Source organism: Muntiacus reevesi, chromosome 4 (genome assembly GCF_963930625.1).
Source record: "Muntiacus reevesi chromosome 4, mMunRee1.1, whole genome shotgun sequence".
Lineage (NCBI taxonomy): Eukaryota > Metazoa > Chordata > Mammalia > Artiodactyla > Cervidae > Muntiacus > Muntiacus reevesi.
This window is the reverse complement of record NC_089252.1, coordinates 61853934-61881383: the sequence shown is the minus strand read 5'-3', so window position 1 is coordinate 61881383 and position 27450 is coordinate 61853934. Positions and strand designations below refer to the sequence as shown.

The 27450-nt window shown below is 43.6% G+C and overlaps 1 protein-coding gene across 1 annotated transcript in view; it reads left to right on the top strand.

The window, feature by feature from the left end:
- The window catches only part of NEK10 (NIMA related kinase 10), a 263349-nt gene that overhangs the window by 52988 nt on the left and 182911 nt on the right, over positions 1-27450 (top strand). The window contains exons 6-15 of the mRNA XM_065935224.1: positions 7917-7958; positions 9359-9437; positions 10226-10293; positions 11934-12013; positions 13377-13463; positions 16561-16785; positions 19592-19731; positions 20624-20685; positions 22844-22921; positions 24736-24800. Of these exons, the coding sequence (XP_065791296.1) occupies positions 7917-7958; positions 9359-9437; positions 10226-10293; positions 11934-12013; positions 13377-13463; positions 16561-16785; positions 19592-19731; positions 20624-20685; positions 22844-22921; positions 24736-24800 (926 nt within the window). The remainder of the gene's footprint in view (positions 1-7916; positions 7959-9358; positions 9438-10225; positions 10294-11933; positions 12014-13376; positions 13464-16560; positions 16786-19591; positions 19732-20623; positions 20686-22843; positions 22922-24735; positions 24801-27450) is intronic.

Genomic DNA, 27450 nt, shown 5'->3' with positions numbered 1-27450 from the left:
TTGCTGGCACCTGAAAGTGAAAGTGTTAGTTGCTCAATCTTATTGACTCTTTGCGACCCCTGGACTGTGTGTAGGCCACCAGGTTCCTCTGTCCATGGGATTTCCCAGGCAAGAATACTGGAGTGGGTTGCCATTTCCTTCTCCAGGGGATCTTCCCGACCATGGATTGAACCCAGGTCTTCTATATTGCAGGCAGATTCTTTACTGTCTGAGACACCAGGGAAGCTTCTGATTCAGTAAGTTTGGGGAGGGCCTGGAAACCTGCATTTCTAACAAGTTCCCAGGTGTCCCTGATGCTACTGGTTGGGGGAACCACTGCCCAACCAGTTTGGAGAAGTCTCCAAATTGCTAATGAGCCATTATTGTTTCTGCTTGTCAGCATTAAACATCTAAAGGGCAGTTCCTACATGCTTCAATCATTTTCATAGATTGCTTTTTTCCCTAAGAGGTATCTCCTTTTATGCCCCATTCTGATAAGCTACAGGGATGCTTAGACCACTCTGAAGCGCATTTATTTTGGATTCAGCTTTACTGATGAGTTATTATTTGAATCAGGACAGATTTCCTTTCATTACCCTGATAACCATCTTTTCCAAACTTGGCACTTGAAACAACGTGTGCTGCTGCTAGCCAGCGATGAACCTGCTCTGATTTGAGTCTCCTGGGGTTCATGGTAGCTTCGATCTTTTCTTTAGAAGAGGTGCTCCCTTCCTCATTCCATACTCTAAGCTGGTTTTGTGTTGTTCTAGTTTAGTCAACCAGTTATTTGAATATGTGACATTCCTCAAAAAACTTTCTGTCCTGATTGCTCACAGTTTTATGGGAATTTTCCTTTTCTTCTGTGACCACCCAGACAGAGCTGTGTGGATCATGCTGGCGAGGGTGGTGTGTGCTCCACTCTGCCTGGGTTACTGCCCCCCCGCCCCCCCCCCCCGGCCTGGGCTCCTTGTCCCTGAGTCATATTAACACTCTCCCCTAACCCCCCTGCCATATGCCCCATAGGCCTCAGCTTGGGTAAGAACAGCTTGTATATGGTATTAATATAAGTTTTCATGGAAGGAGGTGGATTTTTAGCAGGAGGTCTAGTTTTTGGACTTATAGAAGTTAGCAAAATATTTGCCTTAGACTTGCTGTTTGCTCAGAGAATTGATGGCTGTTGTGTCATACTCTGCTGATCTTCATCTAAAGTATTCCCTTTTTTAATCCAGTTCTTGATGGGCTGGAATAAGGTTTATTGGATTGCTCTCTAAAAGAAAGAATTCTGTGACCTCTTTGCCTTGGGGCTTTTATGACAAAAACATGCGTTAAACCAGATCTCCCATTGATTTCCAGCCTTTCCATAGAAGGAGGTGTTCCCTGAATCTCTCCTCCTGGCACCCTGTCCACAGACGAGAGCAGTTGTTTAACATGTTGAGTTGCCAAGAATTTCTGGCCGAAGTCACATAGCCACGCTGGGGTTTACTGTGACCTGTGCCTACAAATGTCAGTGAGCCAGGCCAGGCCTCCCTTTCCTCTCCCGGTGAATCCATGATCAGTGCTGCATGCTCCACAGTGGCCGCTCCAGACCACGTCTGCTTCTCACACACACTCCTCCTACCCATGTTGTTCTTATTAGGTTATAGCATTACCTGTTTTACAGGCAAAACTGAGGCCATCCTAGTAGGAATGCTCATATATTCTTTGCTGCTTGAAATGTTTGGATTATTATGCACCACTGTGCATGCATGCTAAGTCGCTTCAGTCATGTCCGATTCTTTGTGACCCCATGGAGCCCACCAGGCTCCTCTGTCTGTGGGATTCTTCAGGCAAGAATACTGAAGTGGCTGCCATGCCCTCCTCCAGGGAATCTTCCCGACCCAGGGATCCAACCTCCGTCTTTTATGCCTCCTGCATTGACAGCCGATTATGCACCTTTACGTTCCCTTACTTCTGAAGAAATACCCTCCTTGCCAAGCCTCAGCTTTCCATCTGTTGTCTTTATTACTGTGTCAGTGGCTCCCTTTCCGTTTTTTCTTATCATAAAAATGCCTTTTTCAGGGCACACTATCCTTTCAAGCCTTGCTCTCACCTTCATTACTGCATTTATTGAAAGGTCAGACTATTTATAGGGAGCCCACTCGCTTTTCTTTACAGCTGATGTGCAGTAGAGCTTTTCCTTGCATGTTGTGCACCAGGGCCTCTCTGGAAGTCATTTAAAAAGACCATCGTGGGCCATGATTCAGTCAGCGTCTCTTGACCCAGAGACTCCAATATATGCCTAATGAAGGTTCCAGGAAGAAATGAGTGGAAGGGATGAAAAAGAAGCCATTTTTAAAGACAAATTTGCTTCCTTTTTCATAAAGGACTACATGTGTTCAGAGATTTCAAGTGTAGTTGGAGTTGCAAGCAGGATAAAGTCTACCTAGCTTGCTTACAGTGAGCCGTCAGAGCACATTGCTTATCAACAATAAATAGAAAAAGTTAAAACTCCTAAACTGCATTTACATCAGCCACAGCAATAGAGAGATAGCAGAGTTGTATGACCCCATCACCCCGCCTCGCACCCAGCCTTTCTCCATCAGTCGCAGCAATAGCATGATAGTGGGGCTGTATGACCCGATCACCCCGCCTAAAAACTCCTGACCTACATCCCCATCAGCTGCAGCAACAGAGAGAGAGTGGAGCTGTATGGCCTGTTTGCCCCGCCTCGCACCCCAGCCGCTCTCCAGCAGCCTGCGCCCCTTGCCACGCTGTTTCCCCTCGCTGATCCTGAAAACCTCCAGCTCTTCCCATCACCTTCTGTTTCTCTGTGCTGTTTACTTGCTCCTTTTAAATTCTGCCTTCCTAAATGTTGCTGCGGTGCTCAGCTGCTTCAGTTGTGTCCAACTCTTTGAGGCCCCATGGACTATATAGCCCACCAGGCTCTGTCCATGGGATTATCCAGGCCAGAATACTGGAGTGGGTTGCCATGACCTCCTCCAGGGGAATCTTCCTGACCTGGGGATTGAACCCGCATCACCTGTGTGTCCTGTATGCAGATTCTTTACCTTGGAGCCACTGGGGAAGCCCCAAAATGTTAACCTTCCCTAAAACTATTTTCTTTGTTATAATCTTCTGTATCTTCTGAACTTTTGGCTTCACCAGTCATTTTGTTGCTGTTGTTCTTTGCTCACAAGCACATGTTTCCAGCCTGAGACTTTCCCCCTCATTTAAGTCCCAAATTTCCAGGTATTTGTTGGGATGATATGGTAGCATAATGGTTCTCAGAGTGTGGTCTGGGGACTCTCGCAGGTCTCTGAGACCCATCCAGGGGTCCCATGGGGTCAAAATGGTCTTAAAGGTGATGCTCCAGTGTGATTCATGCTCACTCTCTTAGGAGCGTGCAGTGAAGCCTTCCAGAGGCTGCAGGGTGTGTGATGATGGTGTACCCTCACGCCTGATGGAACACATGCTTGTGTGCTTTTGTGTTGTAAAAACTCCTCGCTTTTTATCTCTAATATGGTAAATATAAAGAGTTTCCCAGGTAATCTGCCTGCCAACATAGGAGGTGCGGATGGTGGTTTGATCCTTGGGTTGGGAAGGTCCCCTGGAGGAGGAAATGGCAACCCACTCCACTATTCTTGCCTGGAAAGTTTCATGGATAGAGGAGCCTGGTGGACTACAGTTCATGGGGTTGCAAAGGGTTGGACACAACTGACTGACTGAATACACACGTACACGGTAAATATAAATAGATTGACTCACATGAACAGAAGGTCTCTGGGACTCTCAGTAATCTGTAAGTGTATAAAGGAACACAGGGGCCAAAGTGTCGGAGAGCCCACAGCGCACAGCGCATGCAGTAACTTCACTCGGGTCTGTCCATCCTGGCGCTCCTGCAACCTGCCGAACTCTGCAGGCTCTGTCAGTGGTACCACCTTTCCTGCAGACTCCAAGGCAGGAAACTCTTCCTTTCCCCTTACACGCCTTTAGAAGAGTAGTTCCTAACACACCTAACGTACTGATCAGGCCCAGGGGACCCTTCAGTTGTGATAGAGGGATGAGCAGTGTGGACCGCTGACTGCAGAGGGGTGGGTGGCGGGTCAGGACTCGGCACTTGGAGCTCAGCGCTCTGCTGGCCGCCGACCAGGGACAGACGCTTGGCCACGGCGACACGCTGCTGGACTGACGGCAGTCAGAGTGGTGTTGCTGGGCGCGCTGTTGTTGTATAGTTTTTATCAGTGTTACAGTATTGTGTCAATTTTTTAAAAAGAGATAAACTCTGGGAATAGTAGAGCAAGGACATTTGTCCAGATTGATGGAAACTGTCTCCAGGTCACTAGGCTTGGAAGTCTAGAGCCGGGTCCTGTGAGCTCAGGCCGTGCCGGGGAGGAGCGCAGTCCTGTCTGCTCTTCAGCTCAGGACCTAGGACTGCTGAGCCCAGAGATGTGGGTGCCTTGTGGTCTTGCTCTCTGGTGGCCCCGTTGCTTGTTTGGTAAATGGTGGGTCACTGCTTGAGGGCATCACAGTGACATTTTCTAGCGGTGGTACAGCCTCGCTCCTTTTCCTGTGTTTTGTAACAGTGCTTCTGACAGCGCTCACAGGACCTCTGTGAAAGGTGGTGTGTCTCTCCCACCACATGCAGGGATGATGGGCGGCTCCTCCCACTGGAGATTGGTGCATGGCCGCACGTTAAAGCTCAGAGGAGTTTAAATCTATAATAAATAATTTGTTACACTCTGTTCGACCTACTGTTTGATCATAAAAATATTTTCAAACACCTAGTATCACTCATCGCACAGAATAAAATCATTATGCACAGCACAGGGTTTGGGAAACACGGAATCAGTTCCATACTGTTAACACTGATGATTGTATAGATATATTTTTGCCAAGGTAAGCATTTAAGAATGACCATGATCAGTCATTTAAACATGAATCTCTCCCTGGTATATTCTCCCTCCCACGCTTCACATTTAAATTTCCTTTATGTCAACAATGCCAGATCTCAGCCTTCCGCCCTCGGTGCACTTTTCCCGGCCTGTTGTTCTTCCATCACCTGAATACACCACTAGCAGCTCAGCATGTCAGACTCCACCTCCTTGCCTAACCCAGCCTGTGTCCCCTCTTCCCTGGACTTATACTGCCCTGGCCTCCCGTCACCTCACTGTGCAGGTGGTGAAGCCTCTGCTCTGCACTCTTCCTCCCCACTGGCCTTCATGTCCAGCTGTCCACTCCCTTCTCTCTGTGCCTGCCAACCCGTGGGGCTTCCCTCCATGCTCATCCTTCTCCAGTTTCCTCCAAGACCAGAGGGAAGTCCCCACAGCTGAGTCTGATCAGCCCTGTTCACACATGTCCATCAGGCTCGAATGCAAAGTTCAGTTCAGGCTCATGTTCAAGTCTTCCCATAGTTTGTTTATCTCACTCTATTTTTCTAACATTATCTCCAATGATTCCCTTCATAAATTTAGGGAGTTGCTTTTCATACAACATCTTGATGTTCTTTCTATGCAACTTCTGTGCACCTTTGAGCCTCCTGTCCTCTTAGCTTGGAGGAATCCCCTTCGTTTCCTTCTCTTCCTCCACGTCTCCTCAGCACAACTATCCATCCTTCTAAGCCCATTCAGAGGCCGCCACCCTTACAAAGTTTTCCGTAGCCCTCTCAGCAGGGTATTATATGTCCCTCCTCTGGGGTGTCACAGCACCTCCTGTATAACTTTCTTTAACTATGAAAAAGTGTTAGTCGTTCAGTCATGTCCAACTCTCAGTGACCTCATGGACTATAACCCTCCAGGCTCCTCTGTCCATAGTCCATAGAATTCTCCAGGTAAGAACACTTGAGTGGGTTGCCATTCCCTTCTCTAGGGGATCTTCCTCACCCAGGGATTGAACCCTGGTTTCCTGCAGTGCAGGCAGATTCTTTACCGTCTGAGCCACCAGGGAAGCCCCATAGCTTTCTTAAAACACCTACCTAGATCTATCTAAAATTCCAGTTATTCATGTGTCTACCTTATGCTTGCCTGCAGCTCAGTGAAGTCACCCTCTGTCGTCTATATATTTGTGTCTCCTTCAGAGCCTGACTTGGGGATCTTACTAACAGGAATGGAAAAGAAAATGCTGGAAAAAATATGTGATTGTAAAATGTTATTTTTAGGTGTATAAAATGTCCATCATAATGAGTGGCAATGCATACAGTATTCTGTTCTTTAACTGCAGCTCTTCTAAAGTGAATAGCAATCATGGGAATTCAAATTAGTAGGTGGTCATAGAACTATTTTAATTGAGTTATAAATATACCTTCATTCTTAATTTGAACAAGGGTGTGTGGTTTCCAGATTCCCTTCACGCAGATTAAGGAAAGCTTGACCCTTAACCCAGGAGGTCTCCAGCCCCTGAGCCTTTTCCTCAGCTGCTCACGCAGCTCCAGGGTAGAACATGATCAGCCCCTCATACATACTCATGTACTCACTGCCAGGCGCATTCCAGAGCTGGAACGATGGCTAATATTTGTATTTCAAATAGCTTCCTTGTGTGCACAGTAGAGAAGGAGAGAGGAGTCAGTGTAGCGTTAAACAGGTAGAGCCACCTGAAACCCTTCATCCCAAGATAAACGTCAATGCGAGTAACCTGAGATCATGGGCTGTTAGTGGAGCTCCAAACCACCTCCTTTCACAGCTCCAGCCTCCCCGCATCCTCTCTCTTAAGTTAGCACTTTTCAGAAGTTTTATGCAGTGCCTTCTTATTGGAAATTGGTGCGTGAGTGCTAAGTTGCTTCAGTCGTGTCTTGACTCTGCGATCCTGTGGACTGTAGCCTCCACAGGTTCCTCTGTCCATGGGATTCTCCAGGCAGGAATACTGGAGTGGGCTGTCTTGCCTTCCTCCAGGGGATCCTCCTGATCCAGAGATAGAAGCCGAGTCGCTTATGTCTTCTGTATTGACAGGCGGGTTCTTTACCACTGAGCCACATGGGAAGCCCTGAAAGATCTGTATCAGATCTGTATTTTGCAATGATTATCCTTAGATTTGTTCAGGGTATGAGTTTAATAAGATCATTAGCCACATCATCTGAAGGAGAAGCCCTGTTGTCTACTCTGCTAGAGCGATGCTGCTCAGATTTTATCAGGCATGTGAGTTACCTGGGGATCTTGTTTGACACTAAGAGTGTCATTTAGTATGTCTGGGCTGTGTAGGAGATTGTGCATTTCTAATCAGTTCCAGATGCTGCTGTTGCTTCTGGTTCATGGACCACACCAGGCAGGGCCCTAGAGGAAAGTCCTGGGATTGGGTGATGCTGGATTTTTATCCAGACTCTGTCATTTATGCAAAATGGTTTACCTTTCTGGGTTTTAGTGTTCCCATTCTGTAATATGAGGAGGTAAAGGGAGAGATATCTAACAGCTCTTTGCAGCTCTGACATTTTATGATGACATGGGAGTAAGTAAATAGAATGAGGACTCGGGCTGCAGTTACTTACTTCCTGTTCATCTTAACCTGCACACTTACTTTCTATTCATCTCAACCCAGCTTTCACATCTGTTAATGTGTGCCCATGTGCTAAGTCACTTCAGTTGTGTCTGACTCTCTGTGACCCCATGGACTGTGCCCGCCAGGCTTCTCTGTCCATGGGATTCTGCAGGCAAGAATACTGAAGTGGGTTGATATGCCCTCCTTCAGAGGATCTTCCTGAGTCAGGGATCAAATGCATGTCTCCTGCAGCTCCTGCAGGCAGAACTGCGGGCAGATTCTTTGCGCTGAGCCACCAGGGAAGCCCATATCTATTAATAGTTTATCTTAAATATAGTATGAATGACAAACATTTAAGTTTTCCATATTTATATTAGAATGTGGACCTTCAAAAATAGTTACAAACTCATGACTTAATAAATCAATTGCATGTAAAATACATCCCCCCCTCCACTCTCATCTTTCATGTCTGTTCTATTGTTTTATTTTTTCAGGAAATACTTCATGGCTTGGGTGGAATTGAAAACCTAGCTCAGGTAAGATCTCTTTTGTGGTGGCTGGTCTAGCCTTTCCATTTTGTGCTGTGCCTCTGGGCAGAGATCCACAGCGTGTGACAGAGAGGTCTCTTTCAACATAGCTGCCTGCCAAGGAGAAGAACCTAGGGTCGTGAGTGTACAGCATACACACAGAGCAGGGAGGGACTTGGGCTGTTTTCTCCTGACTGACTGGGCTCACTCTACCCCGCCTGCGAAATGAGAGACTTTTATAAAAGGTCACCTGTCTTTAGTGAGTGAAGAAAATAAATAGGTGTTGGCTGGCAGGCCCTGGGCCTCAGCAGTGCACACACCAAGCTGGCAGGAGGAAATATTGGCTATGAGGATGTTCATAACTTTTTCACACAATAAAGAATCACTGTGCTCACTAAAATATTGGAAATAAATGACAGTGTGAGGAATGATCTTCATGTATTTTTCTGCTTTGCTAACTACTGAGGGCAGGTAAGGAGCTGAATAAATATGCTGAGTCAGCCCAATGTTTGTGCTTATTAATACAATCAAGCAAAATTTCTAGGTATAGAAATAGTTGAAACAGCCCATCCTCCTAAAATCTCTAGCATGTATGCAAAGAATAATTTTCATAATAAACCCATGGCCCTGCAAATTCATTCTAAATTATTAATGGATGATTAATTTTAATGTCAATTTAACTGTAAACCTATTTTATCATTTTTATTCTTGGGAAATAGATATCTAGTTTTTATTTTGAAGAAATTTTTTTAATTGGCTAGAGGTTTAGCTCATTTAATGAAATAATCCTTTATAAGATTATATTGTAAAGGATCTTTCTATCCATTTTACTTCCATTAAAATGTCAGATATATTTGTATTTCTCTGAACCGATTTCTTATTACTATCAGTTTTTATAATTTTACAAACATTGAGGGATTTTCAGATTATCCCATACATTTCATTCTGATTATTGCTATCTACTTGTATGCTGGTTAGATGTAATTTAGGATATAAAACATAAGGTCGGTAAAATATATGCAGTGTGTTATAAAACTTCTAATGAAAAGATACATTGAAAAATTAAAATTGTATGTACTGTATATTATATATCATGAATCTTATTTGTAGCTTCTATTTGGAGGCTAAATTGCAGCACAGATTTATTGAGTTATGAGTCATCTTGGGACTTTTGCGAGTTTAAGCAGCCTTTCCAGGTCCCTCCCTCTACTTCTGGCACCCCAGCGAAGCTGAGAACCCAGGAACCCGTCGTCTTCTGCACTTGCGCGAAGCAGGCGCAGGGGCCCCGAGTGTTGTTTGGTGACCCTGTGGCGCCATCTGCAGCTCATTTTCAGAAGTACACAACCTTACACTCCCGCTGTGTGCTCTCGGAGTCCACTCTGCTCACCTGTTGTCTGTCCTCCCCGCAGTACATGGAGATCGTGGCGCACGGGTACCTCGGCTACGGGGAGGCGCAGCACAGCGTGGACAAGCTGGTCAACATGACGTGTGAGCGCGGCCCCGGGAGGCAGCGGAGGGAAGGGGGGACGCTTTGAACACTCAGGAGGGTCCCCACACAGCTATGGGCTTGAGAGTCCGTGCCAACTGTTATGCTCAGTACCCAGCATACTGGGTACCAGCATACTGTTATGCAAAATGTACCCAGAGGGGAGATTTTAGATTATGATTCTTATCTTGAAAAGCCCAATTTCCTATTCAACGAGTTTCATTGAGCACAAGCTTAGGTTTATTTAGCGTGTGAGAGACTTCTATAAAAGTAAGTAAAATGAAAGTCGCTCCATCATGTCCAACTCTTTGCGACCTCGTGGACTAGAAAGTCCATGGAATTCTCCAGGCCAAAATACTGGAGTGGGTAGCCTTTCCCTTCTCCAGGGGATCTTCCCAACCCAGGGATCGAACTCAGGTCTCTGGCATTGCAGGCAGACCAGCTGAGCCACAAGGGAAGCCTGTAAAAGCAACTTTTGGTAAAAGTATTTTTTGCGTGCATGGTAAGTCGCTTTAGTCCTGCCCAACTCTTTGTGACCCTGTGGACTGTAGCCTGCCAGGCCCCTCTGTCGATGGGATTCTCCTGGCAAGAATACTGGAGTGGGTTGCGGTGCCCTTCTCCAGGGGATCTTCCCAACCCAGGGATCAAACCCCTGCTTCTTAGGTCTCCTGCATTGGCAGGTGGTTTTATTTTATTTTATTTTTTTAACATCTAGTACCGCCTGAGAAGCGTGCGCTCTCCCCCGTTTTAAGCTTCAAATCCCTCATCAAAATATCTCATTTCTTTATAGACATTTTTCAAAAACTTGCTGCTGTCAGAGACCAAAGAGAATGGGTCACCACAAGTGGAGCTCACAAGGTGAGTGGTCCCAGGAGTCCCTGCTCCAGCCCACCTGTAATTATAATTCGAAAACTTGCTGACCTAGCCTAAAACTGCCAATCTCTGCTAACCCACCTAAAGAGTAAATTTAGAAATAGCACATAGAGGTTTTCTGAAACTTCTTTCTTTTTTTCTATGCTGTTTAATTCTTTATTGCTTAATCAACTAATTTGATTGCCTAATTTAAATGTTGCTATAAATAAACTGACCCCAGGTGTGTATTTACAAATAAATAAATACTAGTTTGGCACATGAAGTTATGTTAGTTTGAACCATGGGAAATTACCATGGTCTGTAGGTCAGTTTCATGTGGTTTAACCTCAAGATAAGATGGTTTAGTATTACCAACCTGTGAGTCAAATACATATTTCAAGATGAATGAATGCAGGCTTAATCAAAACAGACTACATTTATATTTATAGCAAAACCATTTAGATGGTAGCTGCCTAGAGCTAGGTTTCAATAGTTTGTGAGTTTCTGTGTCCCAGAAAGCCACTATCCAGCAAGTATTAGAGGAAAGTTGTCGAAAATGTGTTAGCACATGCTACTCATTTTATGGAGGTTGATTCTTAGTGATATACAGGTTAGCATTTTTTATTTTGATAGCTATATATTTCACTAATATCAGTTAGAATTTGAGGAACATTTTTGAGTAACATTAAGTTAGTGTTAAGGGTGCTTGTTACAAAAATTGTGAAATGATATGTCAGTGACTGGAGTCTGGGAAACATTGTGTTGGAAGACAGAAAGGGGGGACTTCTCTGGTGGTCCCGTGGTTAGGATTCTGCACTTTCACGGCAGGGGCTGCAGGTTCAATCACTATTCAGGGAACTGAGATCCCATATGCCATGCACCTTGGGGAAAAAAATAGAAAAAAAAAAAAGACAGAAAGGAAAAAGTGAGAGGGAAAAAAGAGGAAGGGATCTGAGAAACAAAGATAATGCTAGCTCCATGTAAAGTGCATGAAGTCATTAAGGGCAAAATTCACATAGTGGGAACCCAAAGTCAGCCTAGCAGTTGTACAGGCTGCAGCTCTGGCCTGAAGTATGTCTGGGTGTACACTCTGGGGGACTCTGAAAATGTAGAGAGAAGATACATAAATCTGCGGTGATAGGAATCCTGAGAAGGTGACTGTGAGATACAGGTGACTCCCAACTCAGTGATGTTACTTGGTATCAGTAAGAAATTTGAGAGGCAAATGGAGTGTCTGATAGTGTTAACATATTTTCCTTAGTTTGAGGGAAAAAAGACAGTCTTCAACATTGTGTTGAAAAAATACTTCCATAATTTGCAAAGTGCCTGCACAATGGCAGTGCCCGAGTCAGGATGAGTTCTCATCCTGAGTGACGGGTGGCACCAGCGGACAGAGCAGAGAGCACGGACCTGGAAATATAGGACCACGTACTTGGGTCCCCTTGGTTCTTTCTCTTGGTGGGGAATGCTTACAAGGAGCTCGTCCAAAGAGGGGTGGACCCCTGCCGCAGAAAGAACTGAGAATTGTGAATGTTTAACAAACCTTTTTTGAGGTTAAGTATCTATGATCTTTAGAAGGAAACATACTGTTCAAGAAGCTTGTAGTACTTTTACATAATTAAACTTTATTTTACTCCATTTTTCAGACATTAGTAAATTTACTCAGTGCCCGAGATACGAATGTTCTGTTGGGTGCCCTTCTGGCTCTGGCTAGTTTAGCTGAAAGGTGAGTGCATTTTTAAAAGTTCTGCTGCTATAGCAATTCAGATGGGAGAAATGCAAAATTTATTTTGTTACCTACTTAGTTAAGATTTGCAAATAAAAACATGAAATACCATCAATATTTTGAAGAGGATTGGGGTGGAAATGCATCATTTTAGAATTTAAGTTGGAACAGCAAAGCAGTTAAAAATTTTTTTCTGACCAGAAATATTTACCTAGTCTTTTCATTTAACCCTCACTTATTTCTACTTTAAAATTGCACATTTCTTTGACAGTTGAATCTCCCTGACTGTCTTTCTTCATTCTGTCCTCTATATTTAAGACTTTTAAATATTTTTGCCCTTTAAGAAATTCTAGATAACCCTTTCAGAGGTTATGATTATTTTCAAGAAAAACTTTAAATATGTTTTTATGCCAATCAGTGGATCACTGTTTTGTTTTTTCCAACTTTATTGAGGAATAATTGTAAATGTAATTTTATGTATTTCAAGTGTATAATGTAAAGATTTGATACACATGTACACTGTGGGGTGATTACCAAGATCAAGGCGATTAACACCTCCTCGCCTCTCTTTTTGGTTCTGTGATAAGAACACGTAAAATCTTCTCTCAGCAGCTTTCACGTGCATGATCCTGTGTTACTAACTGCAGTTGCCGAGTAGGTGGATCTTTAGTGCACAGCCTTCTCACACCTGAAAGTGTGTGCACTTTAACCCGCATCTCTCTGTTCCCGCTGCTCCCAGCCCCTAGTAAGCACCTGCCGTTCTGTTCTCTGTTTCTATATAGTCAGTTTTGCTGGTTTATTTTCAATTTCACATGTAAGTGATGCCATATGCTAGTTGCCCTTCTCTGTTTGGCTTATTTCATTTAACAGAATGGCCTCTAGGTTCATCCACATTATCAAAAGTGACAGCATGTTTTTATGGCTGAACACAGAGTCGGACACGACTGAGCGACTGAACTGAACTGAATATTCAGTTATGTACACTTGATTATATTCAGTTATAACTATGTATGAATATTCAGTCATCACATTTCTCTGTCTATTTCATCTATTGAAGGACCTGTAGATTGTCTCTGTTTCTTGGATATTGTGAGTAATGCTTCTCACTGCTTTTTAGTGAACACCCTACGAATCCCCCTCTCCAGTGGGTACGGTGTTACTCATCATACTGTTATTGAACAAGTTTAAATTAATGACATATAGTACTTACTGAATGTTGGCATTTAATGTAGCCCTGCTCTATAGAGCTATATTGCATTTTGCTTCTCCTCCTGGGATAGTATGAGGACTAAGATATTAAATATGTGGATGTGGTATCAATAAAAGACATTTCTCATAGTTACTAATACTTTTCAATTTATAGTCCAGAGTGTAGGGAGAAGATAAGTGAGCTCAACATTGTAGAAAATCTGCTGATGATCTTGCATGAATATGACTTGCTTTCCAAAAGGTAGGATTGCTAACAGGGGAAAATGGCAGTGTCTTATATTTGATGAAAATGATGGTTATTATTCTAATTATGCCATGTTACATTGTTAGCTGCATATCACGAGTCAGCTTGGCATTTATTTTCTATTTAAGTTTATATAAAGTAACAAATAGTAAAGAGGTGTGTCAGTTTATCTCTGGTCCTATCTCACTTCTAGAACTGGTCATATATTCAAAATATATAAATCTATGATTGCATCTTTAATACTTTTATTTATTATATTTATTTACCTCCTGTCTCCTTAAGGAAAGAAACTCTAAGATGGCTCTACTTTTAGTAATTTCAGACTGTGTGTTGAATAAATGATTAGATTCCTAAAATCTATTTTGCTTAAGGCAAGTAAAATACACCAAGATAGCTACTGACTGATTTCATGACCAAAAGAATGTAGAGTAAAATGAGTCATTTTCACTTGAACTACATTTTGCCCTAAAAACCTACTATATCCAGATACCTGTTAGGTTATGAAGTTGCAACCTGTGTCATTTGATACTTAGTTGAGTGTCATTTGATACTGAGTTGAGTAAATCTTAATATTCTAAGGAGGCAAAATAGTTAATAGAAATCCCAGGCAATAAAGCACTGACATTTAACTCATAGTAAATCCCTTGAATTCTTCTTCTGAGCCAATTTAACCCTCTTTTACCCACTGTACTGGTTGGCATAGATTTGGTTATCTGAATTCATTTAGCCAATAGACCCTGCACAGGTATTGAGAAGCCAAAAATGAACGAGACAGGGTTGCACAATGCAGGGGCGGGTCAGACACACAAGCGGTCAGTTTCACCCCAGGGTTGTCGTTGGTGTGGTCGGTGAGGCACAGGATGATACCCTGGAGTCAGGGCACCTCCAATTGGAGCAAGAGGTCATTCCAAGTTTCCTAGAAGAAGGAGCAATTGTCCAGGCAGTAAAAGGGACAAATGAACAGAATATGCTCCCCCTGGAGGTGTGCAGTGATGTGCAAGAGATGAGCGTGTGTGGGTGGGTGCAGCTGCAGCAGAGTGCGGGAGGGGGTGCCAGAAGTGAGTTAGAAATAGAGTTCACTTTGGCCAGCTCTCTACAGGCCAGGCCCTGCTCCAAGCTCTTCTCTATGTTGACTTGTTTAATCTGAACAGTAACTCTTCCCATATTTTACAGATGAGACACCTTTAACCAGGTCATTGATGGGCTGTTTGTGCTAAATAGTGTGGTTTTTATCATGAGCACTCACATTATCATGGAAACTCACAGAGAGGTTTTAAGCATGATCGGATGGATTTTGTGGGAACAGTTCTGATTTTAGTGTGTGGGGTGTGGAATTCAGCCACACAATGAGCTTCACTTAGAATGAAGAGGGAAGGTCTGGTGTAGGAAGTTTGAGAAGGTGAAGAAAGCACATGTGTTCTGAATGTCAGAGCACAGACATTTGGGAGGGAGAGGAGCTGTGGAAATCAGCTCGGGTAAAGGAATTGTGGAGGTTTCCCAGGTGGCACTAGTGGTAAAGAAACCGTCTGCCAATGCAGGAGACATAAGACATGCAGGTTCAGTCCCTGGGTTAGGAAGATCCCCTGGAGGAAGGTATGGTAACCCACTCCAGTATGCTTGCCTCCAGTATTCATGGAGAATCCCATGGACAGTGAAGCCTGGTGGGCTACAATCCATAAGCTTGCAAAGCGTTGGACACAACTGAAGGGACTTAGCACACAAAGAGAGGAATTGTGAGTACAGATAAGAATGGGAATGTTGGAGAGTTGGGTGAATGAGGTGGTTGTATCTTGAGCATAGTTGATCATCGCTAGGATGGAGGGGATAGCTACTGCAGGACTCACAGAAGAGCTTGCCTCAGAAACAGGGGCACTGAAGGTTCCCCACTGCAGGGATAGGTTGAAGAGGAAGTGTCTTGGACGATTCCCAGTCTTTGGCTTGGAAATTGAAAAGGCGATGGTGTCCTGGGTCCAGATCAGGAACATGAGAGGAAGGGCTGGTCTGGGGAGGAGGATAAGAACTTTGAGTCTAGAGACAGTTGGGTGAGTGCCTGTGGAGCACCTAAGTGACTCGCTGGAAACTCCAGAGGTGGAGAGTGATGCTTGCATGAACTCTCCATGTAGGGCAGAGAGAAGGTCTGAGGCCTTAAGAATAAATGACACCATCCCAGGAGAGTGTTCAGATTGTGAGCCTGGGGGAGAGGATGCTTCTCTGAAATGTCTGTCCTCATAATGTTTCAGAGCTTAGTTGAACCTTATGTCTTATCCATCATTATCTTTTATTTTTCAGATGTTCACTGAGTGCTTTGCATTTAATTTCCCTGGATCATAGTGTTTTTTTTGCCATCATATATTAATGTCTCATTAAAAAAAAAAAAAGATTTATTTATTTGGCTGCATTAGGTCTTAGTTGTGGCATGCAGCCTTAGGTGCCCTGAGCATGTGGGACCTTAGTTTCCTGACTAGGGATTGAACCCATGCCCTCCGCATTGGAGGGTGGATTCTTAACCACTGGACCACAAGGGAAGTCCCTAATGTCTCGTTTTTACAATCCCATAATAAGTTTCTGAAAACTAAGATAGAGCTTTTATATTTCTTTGGTCTTGGGCACAGTGCAGGTCCCACTGTATGTACTTGATGCCTATTTGCTGGTTAGTAGGTTTTTAGCCAGACCAATGGGGATACCGTTGTGACTTAGAACGTGGTTACAAAACCACGACCTGCAGGTGAAATTTGGCCCCCTGCCTGTCTTTGTAAATAAAGGTTTATCGGCACACAGCTGTGCCTGTTGGTTTTTGTGCGTTGCCCGTGGCTGCCCTTGCACGTGTGAGTGTGACTGGGTAGTCGTGACAGAGACTGTAAGGCCTACAGAGCGACAGACACTTAGCTGTGGTCCAGCCCTTACAGAAACGTGTGCAGACCGGGATGTGGAGTGTCTGAGCGCCACAGTCTGTGCCAGTGAGCAGTCAGTGTGAACCAAGCCAGGCCGGTCCGCCTGAGCTGAGTGCACCCCCCCACCTCCTCCCCGCCCCCCGACCTCCTCCCCGCACCCTGCCCGCACCCCCCCTTCCCCCTCCCCCCGCCCCCCGTCTTAGGCTGACAGCCGAGCTGCTGCGCCTGCTCTGTGCTGAGCGCCAGGTGAGAGAGCAGGTGAAGCTCTACGAGGGGGTCCCTGTCCTGCTCAGCCTGCTGCACTCAGACCACCTGAAGCTGCTATGGAGTGTCGTCTGGATTCTGGTGCAGATTTGCGAGGACCCAGAGACCAGCGTGGAAATCCGCATTTGGGGTGGCATCAAGCAACTTCTTCATATTTTACGAGGGTGAGTCAGGGTGGACTGCCACCTGTGTCACCCTGGTTGATGAAGGCTGGGGTCTCAGCCGCTTCAAGGCAGGGTGGGCACATGCTCGGCTAGCTCCCCTGCTCTTTGGTGATTCCTCTTCTGCAGAGTCGTTTTTACTTGTTGTAAACAGGCTCTTCATTAATGTCGGGAGCATTTGTCTTTTTGGCTTCTTGGTGGGGTGGGGTGGGGGGAGCCCTGACATGTTTATCTTTGCATCACCAGCCTCCAGGCTAGTGCCAGGGGTAAAGAAGGCCTTCACTCTGCAAATGTGGGCTGAATAGAAACCTACAGAAAACATCTGTCTGGCTACCCTTCTTGAATCAGTATATGCATATTATAATCCCAACAAGTACACTAGTTACTACTGTTTTACTAAAATGTCTGTGTGCATATATGTCACTCATCTATAAAGAGAAGGCAAAGCCCGCATGACTGGAGTAGGTGTATAATCCTTAGCTGAAACAGGAGAAAATACTGTCCATCAAATAATTCCATGTTACCGACCCTGGTCCAGTTGCTCGTCTCTTCTCTCTAATCTCCATGGCAGTGCTCTGAGCTGTGTGAACACCTTGCTGTCTCTCTTTTAAAAACAGAATTCAGTGACATTCAGGGCCATGAATCTGGGGAAGGAATAGTTTGTTGAAAGAGTTGCAAACTGAAATTCTCTTGAAGTATGTTGCAAAAATTATAACAGTAATAACAGATAGTAGATATTATGTGTATTACATATACTGAAGTATTGCATAACAACATCTATTGGTACCATCAGTGGGGAGGGTTCTATTACCTAAAATTATTGTAAAGTATAATTCAGTCCCTCTAGATGCTGAATTAAAGGTGAAAAGGATTATATCTGCCTAGAAAAAGATCACACTTATCTGTAGTATGTAAATAAAGCTCATTCTAATAAAAGAGTAGCATCAATTTTAATATAACATGCTATCACATCAACTTCATTCAGACTTTGTGCTTATTGTGCCTTGTAACTTGATATTGTGGAGCTGTATGTCATCACTTCCATTTTGTGAGGAAACTTTCCAAAGTGTAAGAACAGACTAGAGATCTGAGCAGTAGCTTTCTTAACAATTTCTGTCCTTGCCAAAACCAAGGAAAAGATGTGTAGACTATTGACAACCTTCTTGTTTTCATGAATATCACACAAAAATCTCAAATACTTTAAAGTTTAAATTATGTCTTTCATTAGCATTGTGGCATAATGGGTTAGCCTAATAGTCAAAATAACTCTGCTTGCAGATGTTTTTTCCCACTTGAGTTTGTAGGATGATGATGTTGATGGTGGTGGTGGTGGTGATAATTTTTGTTCCATGATAGTTATTACAGTGGCTGTAGGGAGCCCTCTTGGAGAGCAGCTATTTTCTTGATGATAAAATTAAATTATATAATAAGCAATATTTCAAGGACAATGCCTACACAGAACTGAGTTTAATATAAGGCACTAGTTTTCCTATTTTGTTCAAGCCATAACTATTCTTGATAGAAAAGAGTTCTTTTACATCTAAAAAAAGTAATTTCCCCAATCCACTTCTGTGGTACAATGTTAGAAATCTTTTCCCTGGAAAGATGATATATGTCAACACTTATTCTATGTTAAACATTGCTCAGTGCTCTGGGGGAATTATGACCCCAGCTGGGTAAACAGTATCCTTTCAGAGCTTGGCTGCCTGGAGCTGGTACAAGGCTGCCAGGTTGTCTACTGGCTGGAGTATGAACAGGCTGTGTTGTCAGGGTGGCGTCCAGGAGATCTAGTCATGCCCATTCACCTGCAGTCCCAAACTCAGAGGCAGTAGCTAAAAGGCTCCATGCTCTGGATCAGGCAGAGTGAGCCCTGACATCCAAGTTTGATCATAACTGAAGTCACTGATGGTGATTACCCCTAGATCCGGCTGCATGCTCTTCCCTGTGCTCCCCAAAGGAAGGAAGGGCAGAGGGCCTGGTGACGCAGAAGGGAGGCCGGGGGACTCCATACAGAAATCTAGGTACAGCTGCGGTCATGACAAACAAATACAAAAACAAACAAAAAACAACTCAGGGCAGTCATGTAAAACAAAAGGCAACAAAGCAGATAAAGACAGATAAATAATCTCTTGTGGAGATATTACACCAAGTAAACAGAGAATCAAATGCTTTATTTTGTCAAAGACTGAACAGACTGTGAAGTTTATAAAATGAAATTGAAGGTGAGATGATAGAACAGCACAGAGGAGAGCAGGATGACTGTGGAGCTGGGAAAGATGAGAACTGAACAACATGCCCAAACCCAGTACCAGGAAGAACGTGGAGTCAGTGAAGGGAAGGGCATGCCTGATGACATTACACACAGCACAAGGGAAGCAGATGAGGGAACCAGGGCGCCTGGAAAAGGAAGTGTACCCACAGAGCATGTGGGTAATTGACACCCCTAAGGCAAGGGAAATTTTGCAAAGCCTCAGTGATCTAATAAAAGAGAACTTCCCTAAGATAAAAGAAGACTGAAATCTAATGGAAAAAGATAAAACCCAGAATGATGAAGACCGAGATGTATTCAAGTAAATGGCAGAGGAAAAGAGTTCAAAACAGAGGCGGCTGAATGAAACAGAGAGAGATGACTCCTACATCACACCGTGTACAGAAATCATGTCTGGGTAGTTTGGAAGGTCAAAAATAAAGATAACATAGGAGAAAACTTTATGATCTGGGAGAGGCAAGATTTCTCAGATGGAAACCAGAAAGCACTGACCATGAACTGCCATTGGTAAATCGGTCTGTGCATTGACTTCTTTTTCAGAGACAGAAATTTTGTTTCTGATCGATCCTCTATTGGAAGCCTGTCTAGTGCCAATGCGGCTGGCCGAATCCAGCAGCTTCATCTGTCAGAAGATTTAAGCCCTCGGGAAATACAAGAAAATACTTTCTCTCTTCAAGCAGGTATTTATATCACATCATTATGTTTTATTATTTGATACTGTTTAGCTTTATATTATTCTATTATAAGATTATAAGGATAATATTAATTAGGCCCAATTTATAACTATAAAAGCTATGAAGTTAAATTCATGTGGATGCTTGAAACTTCTTGGTACCAGTGTTGGAATTGCAGATTAAGGACACCCCGAACTTTCCTTACCGTGTTCTGGACAGGTGCACAGCTAGGGGTTGGACTCCTGGCCCCTTCTCCTTACAAGTTCTGTGTCCTAGTCTATCAGCCCTCTGAAACAGTTCATGCTCAGATTGTAAAGGTTACTTTGTATAGTGTATTTAAAGCGCACACTATTTGTCCACCCATCGTGGACGTACACTGCACACCTGCTCCATGGGGGCCGGGTTGGGCTCGGGGCGAATGGTCCCTGCCCGCCTCCCCCAGCGCACAGGCTGTGCGTGGGGTGTGTGCGCACTTGGGTTACACGGAGAAGGCAGGCGCCGGCCAGCACGACTCAGCTGCCTTTCCCCAGAGGTGTGCCAGAGGGAAAACCAGTATTTGTTTTAAAACCAACTCTTTAAAAAAAGTATTTCTTTATTTGGGTGCACGAGGTCTTTGCTGCAGCACACGGGGTCTTTGATCTTCATTGCGGCATGTGGGGTTTTTAGTTGCATCACGTAGGATGTAGCTCCCTGGCCAGCGCTTAGACCCGGGCCCTCTGCAATGGGAATGTGGAGTCTTGGTCACTTGGTCCACCAGGGAAGGCCCAGAAAGTTAGTGTTTTTTGAGGAGTGACTCTGCCAGTGAAGTTCTCTGAGGCAGGCAGTGAGAGTGCGGATGTAACCATGCAAGTGTAGCCGTGGGCACGAAAGACTTGGTGTTTGGTGGTTTTCGTTGCAGCCTGCTGTGCGGCCCTCACGGAGCTGGTGCTGGACGACACCAACGCCCACCAGGTGGTGCAGGTGAGGGGCGGGGCGCCGCGAGCACGCACAGTGGGGGGGCGGGGCGTCGGGACCACGCACGGGGGGGGCGGGGCACTGTGAGCACGCACAGTGGGGGGGCGGGGCGCCGCGAGCACGCACAGTGAGGGGCTGGGGCGTCGCTAGCACGCACAGTGAGGGGGTGGGGTGTGGGAGGGTGTGTGTGGGGTCGCTGCAGGCGGCCCTTGTGTGCCAGGACGTGGCCTCTGTGGTCCCGACAGCCCAGTCTTAAAGTATTGTAATCTCTTCTGACGTGTAAGATTCCATTTTATATTCTTGTCCTTCCCCTGTTAACTCACTTAGCTTTAAGAGAACTGCCATGTAGTTGATTGATGGTGTTTATTTCTTATATTACATGCAGTTTATTCATTCTCTTTATACTTTTTAAAAAAGCTATCCTGAACTGTTTTAATTTGGGGCACACGGGGTTCCATGAGCTAAGGATAACAGTAACTTTACGAGGACATCAAGTTATTTAGGGTCTATGCCCAGTAGTAAGATGGTGGGGTCATATGGATGAAACACAGCAAACAAAATATTCATTGCTGAGAGACTAATTTCAGAAAGCACACAAGCATAATGCAGTAACCACCTTGCTACATATAGAGTCACATGTGTGTGTGTGTGTGTATAAATACACACATTTGTGTACCACCCATAAAACTTACTTCCTGCTTGTTGGGTTTTACAGAGGAAACTTTTTTTTTTGGGGGGGGTCAATACATCAACTTAAAAATACATAAATTCATAATGTTAGTAAGGGTCAGGTCAGCAGTGATGAGAGTCCCTGAGGAGCTCAGCAGGTCAAGGTGGCTGGTAAGGCAGGGGGAAGCTCAGTCCCGTGACTGTTAACTTGCTGTCTTGGCCTCTGGAAAAGTATTCAGCCTAAGCATTGACTTTGTCACGTATAAAACAAGGAAACTGTAAGACTAATTCACATAATAGCTAGTAAGTCAAAAAGAGAGAAGCAAGTACTGTATATTAACACATATATATGGAATCTAGAAAGATGGCACTGATGAGCCTATCTGCAGGCAGCAGTGGAGACGCAGACACAGAGAACAGACTTGTGGACCCAGTGGGGGAAGGAGACAGAGGGATGCATTGAAAGAGTAGCACGGAAACATACATTACCAAACGTAAAATAGGTAGCCACTGGAGATTTGCAGTGTCATGCAGGGAGCGCAAACAACCTCTGTGACAACCTAGAGGGGTGGGATGGTGTAGGAGGAGGGAGGGAGATTCAAGAGAGAGAGGACATGTGTATACCTATGGCTGATTCATGTTGATGTATGGCAGAAACCAACAATGCAATATTTACAACAATATTGTAAAGCAGTTATCCTCCAGTTAAAAATAAATTATTTTATAAAAGACTGAATGCAGTAAGGCAGGTAAAACTGTGCACATAGAGAATTTAGTAAATTATGTATTTAATAGATAATAAAAAAGTACCAGTAAGGCAATACATTTTATTCATTCCTCCATGTGTATATTTGTATTAGAATAAGTCTCAGTTCAGTTCAGTTCAGTTCAGTTCAGTTGCTCAGTTGTGTCCAACTCTTTGCGACCCCATGAATCACAGCATGCCAGGCCTCCCTGTCCATCACCAACTCCCGGAGCTTACTCAAACTCATGTCCATCAAGAATAAGTCTAGAAAGATGTTAATTGTTTATACAAATAGAATTTATTTTTTAAAATCTATTTTCTCTTAATTTTCTATACTAATTTATCTCCATGTATTATTTAACAAAACAATAAAAGGAGATGTATTTTATATATTATAATTTTTATAAATTATAATTTTATATATTATAATTATATTTTATAATTTTATATTTAAAATGCAAAATATAGAGATATTTGGATCCCTTAACTCTGCTCCCTTTTTGGCTCCTACTCTTTGATTTTAAAGTATTTAAATCACTTTTAATTGATGTACTTTGTTATCATCTTTAATGACAGTTGAAATTTTAAGATCTGGTTATACCCTTTGATGTTTAAACACATTAACATCTTTAGTATTGTCCTGTAATATTTACTTATGGTTCCAAAATTATACTAACAGTTCTTCTTTAATGTTTTAAAGTTTTTCTTTTCTTCTTGCTCACTGATAACATGGCATCTTTATTCTTTCAGGAAAATGGTATATATACAATAGCAAAATTAATTTTACCAAACAAACAAAAGAATGCAGCAAAAACTAATCTATTACAGGTAATAAACATATCTATTATTCTTTAATATCAAGTTACTGGGATCTGGGGAAATTTTGATAATATAAGTTGTGATTTTTAGAACTTGTAGGTTAGCACTGGTCCCCTGTACTGACTCTGAGGGAAAAATACCTGGTGAGAGAGGCTGGCATGGAAAGAAATGCTGTTAATACAGTGTAAAAGATTTAATAGTAGTTTCTCCATAGGGAGACAGGTGATTTTATTGAGATATTTCTTTGCTTATCCATAAGTTCTATGTTTTTAAAAATATTGCTTATATATCAGTGAAAAAAAGGAGGGGTGGAAATTATGTGCTGTATTTAAGCACGGCCCACAGTCACTAGCCTTTCTCCTCTACAAAGGCAAACTTGTAAAATGGATCTCAGTAGATGAGAAGGTGCTGGTCGGGAGAGTGAAGGGGTGGAGTGGACACCCATGACTCCTGCTCCAGAGCAGATGGGCATACACAGAGGAGCATGGACACAGCACAAAGGCCTGGCAGCTCAGAGCGTGCTTAGGGCAGGTGTGTGGGGGTGGAGGAGGAGGGGCAGTGCCTTGGGAGAAGGGGCCTGGTGGGTAAGAAGGGGTCACATTCTGCAGGGTCTTTCATGGACACCAGGGGGCAAGTGTTCCCCAAGACACTGAAATAATAAAATCTGATTCGGAGGAAGCCTTTGCAGCTGTTGAAGCTCTTCCTTTTTTTCAAGTTATTAGAAAAGGAAGTAAAAAGTACCATTTGTCTTCAAGCTGACTTAAGAGCTCTCACCCAGAATGATCGTCAGACCCTGCAGAGAAACTGTGCTGGTGTCTGTGGGCTGGCAGAAAGAGCTACCACTGAGAACACACAGGCGTGGGACTGACTTTCTCTCAGGCAGCCACAGAGGCCTGACCTTGTGCCAGAACAGGACAAATCCACCCTCTACTGGACGTGCAGCCTGTTAGGTCTGCAGAAGGCTTTAAAGAATTTGTAGGCAAATTCTCCCAAGACTCACACGGGTTCCCAACTTCTCACAGCCACCACTGCTTTCTCATCAGGCTCCTTTGTGTCATCTTGTATCTGCCTGACTTTTCCAGGCCATTTTCTTTGCGACCCTTCTGTACTTAGATCACTGATTTTATGAAATGATTCCAGACTTGAACTCAGCAACGCTAGTCACCCTTGTGGTGGCCTTGGGTACAGGTACAGTGGCAGACCGGGGGCTCTCTTGCTCTCTTTTCTCAGCACTGTGGAATTTCCAGTGTGTGTTTCTCCTCTGGTGAACCGTCACAGGCCTCTTCTGAGTGTTCTCAGGAGTGACTGTAGATGGTTCTGTCTGGGGACTGCCTTTGACTTTACTCAAGAAACCAATTTGTCAAGTTGGAGTCCACTGTGCCTATGGATATTTTTATATGTCATCATTTCTAGGGTTTATTTTCTCACAAAAATTATATAAATATTGAGGCATACGTAGCAGGCTAGAAACAAAATTAACCTTGAACTCCTGGAAATCTTGTGGCATTTGGTTTTCTTGGCACAGGAATTCTATTTCTTGTTTCTGTGCTCTTTTTGTACATTCTAGAAAGGAACTAATGACAGGCACTGAATCAAACAAGGCCCAGACCGATAGCCTTCCTGCAATGCAAATGCTTTTTAAACAGGGGAACTGGCTTTGGTGTTGATGTCACCTGTTCTCAGATACGAGCTGTGGCTCCCATAGGCACCAGCCATGCTCACTGTAGAGCCACGTTAGTGTCCACTTCATGGTCATTCTACCGTGAAAATGTTTTACCTTCTTGAGCTACCATTTGAGAATCACATTTCCTTCTATTTTCCAGTGTTATGCATTCAGAGCCTTGAGGTTTCTCTTCAGTATGGAAAGAAACAGACCACTCTTTAAAAGGTATGAGCTTAGAGAAATTTGGGTGACCCATGATCTTTAGATTCCACTGTTTTCACAGGCCTGCTTTATATGCAAACAGTAAGAGAAGAAAGAGTCAAAATGCAAACCATGTGTCCTCGGATTTCTTAAAATGCACAGATACAGCAAAGCAGTTCTAAGTGATATCTTAACACCAAACATTCGCAGAGTGACGAGGAAGCATGTGAATCAAATCAGTATAGCTCTTTTCATTACCTGTGACTGCTGCAGTGTTTACTTTTTCTCTCTTTTTTAAGATGTTAACTTTTAAAATGATGAAATAAAATCATGTGCTTGTTTTTGCCTCTTGAGAAATGTCCAAAGTTGATCTAGTCATTTCCTTTTTTTAAAAATTTTGGCTGTTCTGGGTCTTTGTTGCTGAGCACAGGCTTTCTCTAGTTGAGCGGAGCAGGGACTGCTCTCTTGTTGCAGAGTACAGGCTCTAGAGCTCGGGTTCAATAGTTGGGGCCCATGGGCTTCGTTGCCCCATAGTATGTTGGATCCTTCCTGACCAGGGATCGAAGCCGAGTGCTCCACATTGGCAGGTGGACTCCCAGGCCTTGGACCACCAGGGAAGTTCTAATCACTGCCTTTTAATCAGTAGAGAAGAAAATACTTACTGGATGCTCTTTATAGGATAGGAATTCATTTGTAGGGTAGGAAGCTGGATGTTCCTGGATCAGAAGGCTGTGTGGCGAGCATGACAGAAAAGTCACCACCTCAGGAAGCAGACAATGGTTACTCACAGGTGTGGTCTGTGTACCATAGAGGTGGCAGGTTAGCCAAATCAAAGGTCAGGTTCTTATTAGAATTTTATTGATAAACCAGAATGGAAATAAAACCATGGGTTAATTGAACATCGTTTGTTCAGAATGGGACATTTTGTGTTTTTACTTTATTTCTATATGACAGTTAACATTTAGGGGAAAAAAGGAAATATTAGTTACTCCTTGCTGTTGTTCAGTCAGTAAGTCATGTCTGACTCTAGGTGACCCCATGAACCACAGCACACCAGGCTTCCCAGTCCTCCACTATCTCCTGGAGTTTGCACAAACCCATGTTCATTGTGTCAATTTCAGTTTAGTTGCTCAGTTGTATCCAACTCTTTGTGACCCCATGGACTCTCTGGTGTATAGCACACACATCACTCCCAAAGCTTACTCAGACTCATATCCATTGAGACAGTGATGCCATCCAAGCATCTCATCTTCTGTTGTCCCCTTCTCCTCCTGCCTTCAATCCTTCCCAGCATCAGGGTCTTTTCCACTGAGTCAACTCTTCGCATGAGGTAGCCAAAGTATCAGCTTCATCACCAGTACTTCCAATGAATATTCAGGACTGATTTCCTTTAGGATACACTGATTTGATCTCCTTGCAGTCCAAGGGACTCTCAAGAGTCTTCTCCAACACCACAGTTCAAAAGCATCAATTCTTTGGTGCTCAGCTTTCCTTATAGTCCAGTGCTCACATCCATACATGACTACTGGAAAAACCATAGCTTTGACTAGATGGACCTTGTTGGCAAAGTAATGTCTCTGCTTTTTAATATGCTGTCTAGGTTGATCATAGCTTTTCTTCCAAGGAGCAAGTGTTTTTTGATTTCATGGCTGCAGTTACCATCTGCAGTGATTTTAGAGCCCCCCCCAAATAAAGTCTCTCACTGTTTCCATTGTTTCCCCATCTATTTGCCATGAAGTGATAGGACTGGATGCCATAATCTTAGTTTTCTGAATGTTGTTTGAAGCCAACTTTTTTACTCTCCTCTTTCACTTTCATCAAGAGGCTCTTTAGTTCTTCACTTTGTGTTATAAGGGTGGTGTCATTTGCATATCTGAGGTTATTGATATTTCTCCTCGCAGTCTTGATTCCAGCTTGTGTTTCATCCAGCTGGCATTTTGCATTATGTACTCTGCAGAAAAGTTAAATAAGCAGGGTGACAGTATACAGCCTTGACGTACTCCTTTCCCAACTTGGAACCAGTCTGTTGTTCCATGTCCAGTTCTAACTGTTGCTTCTTGACCTGCACACAGATTTCTCAGGAGGCGGGTAAGATGGTCTGGTATTTCTATCTCTTTAAGAATTTTCCACAGCTTGTTGTTATCCACACAGTCAAAAGCTGTGGCATAGTCCATAAAGCAGATTTTTTTCTGGAAACTCTCTTGCTTTTTGATGATCCAACGGGTGTTGGCAATTTGATCTCTGGTTCCTCTGCCTTTTCTAAAACCAGCTTGAACATCTGGAATTTCACAGTTCACGTACTGTTGAAGCCTGATTGGAGAATTTTGAGCTTTGCTTTGCTAGCGTGTGAGATGAGTGCAATTGTGTGATAGTTTGAACATTCTTTGGCATTACCTTTCTTTGGGATTGGAATGAAAACTGACCTTTTCCAGTCCTGTGGCCACTGCTGAGTTTTCCAAATTTGCTGACATAATTGAGTGCAGCACTTTCACAGCATCATCTTTTATGATTTGAAATATCTCAGCTGGAATTCCATCACCTCCACTAGCTTTATTTGTAGTGATGCTTCCTAAGGCCCACTTGACTTCACATTCCAGGATGTGTGACTCTGGGTGAGTGATCACACCATCATGGTTATCTGGGTCATGAAAATATTTTTTGTATAGTTCTTCTG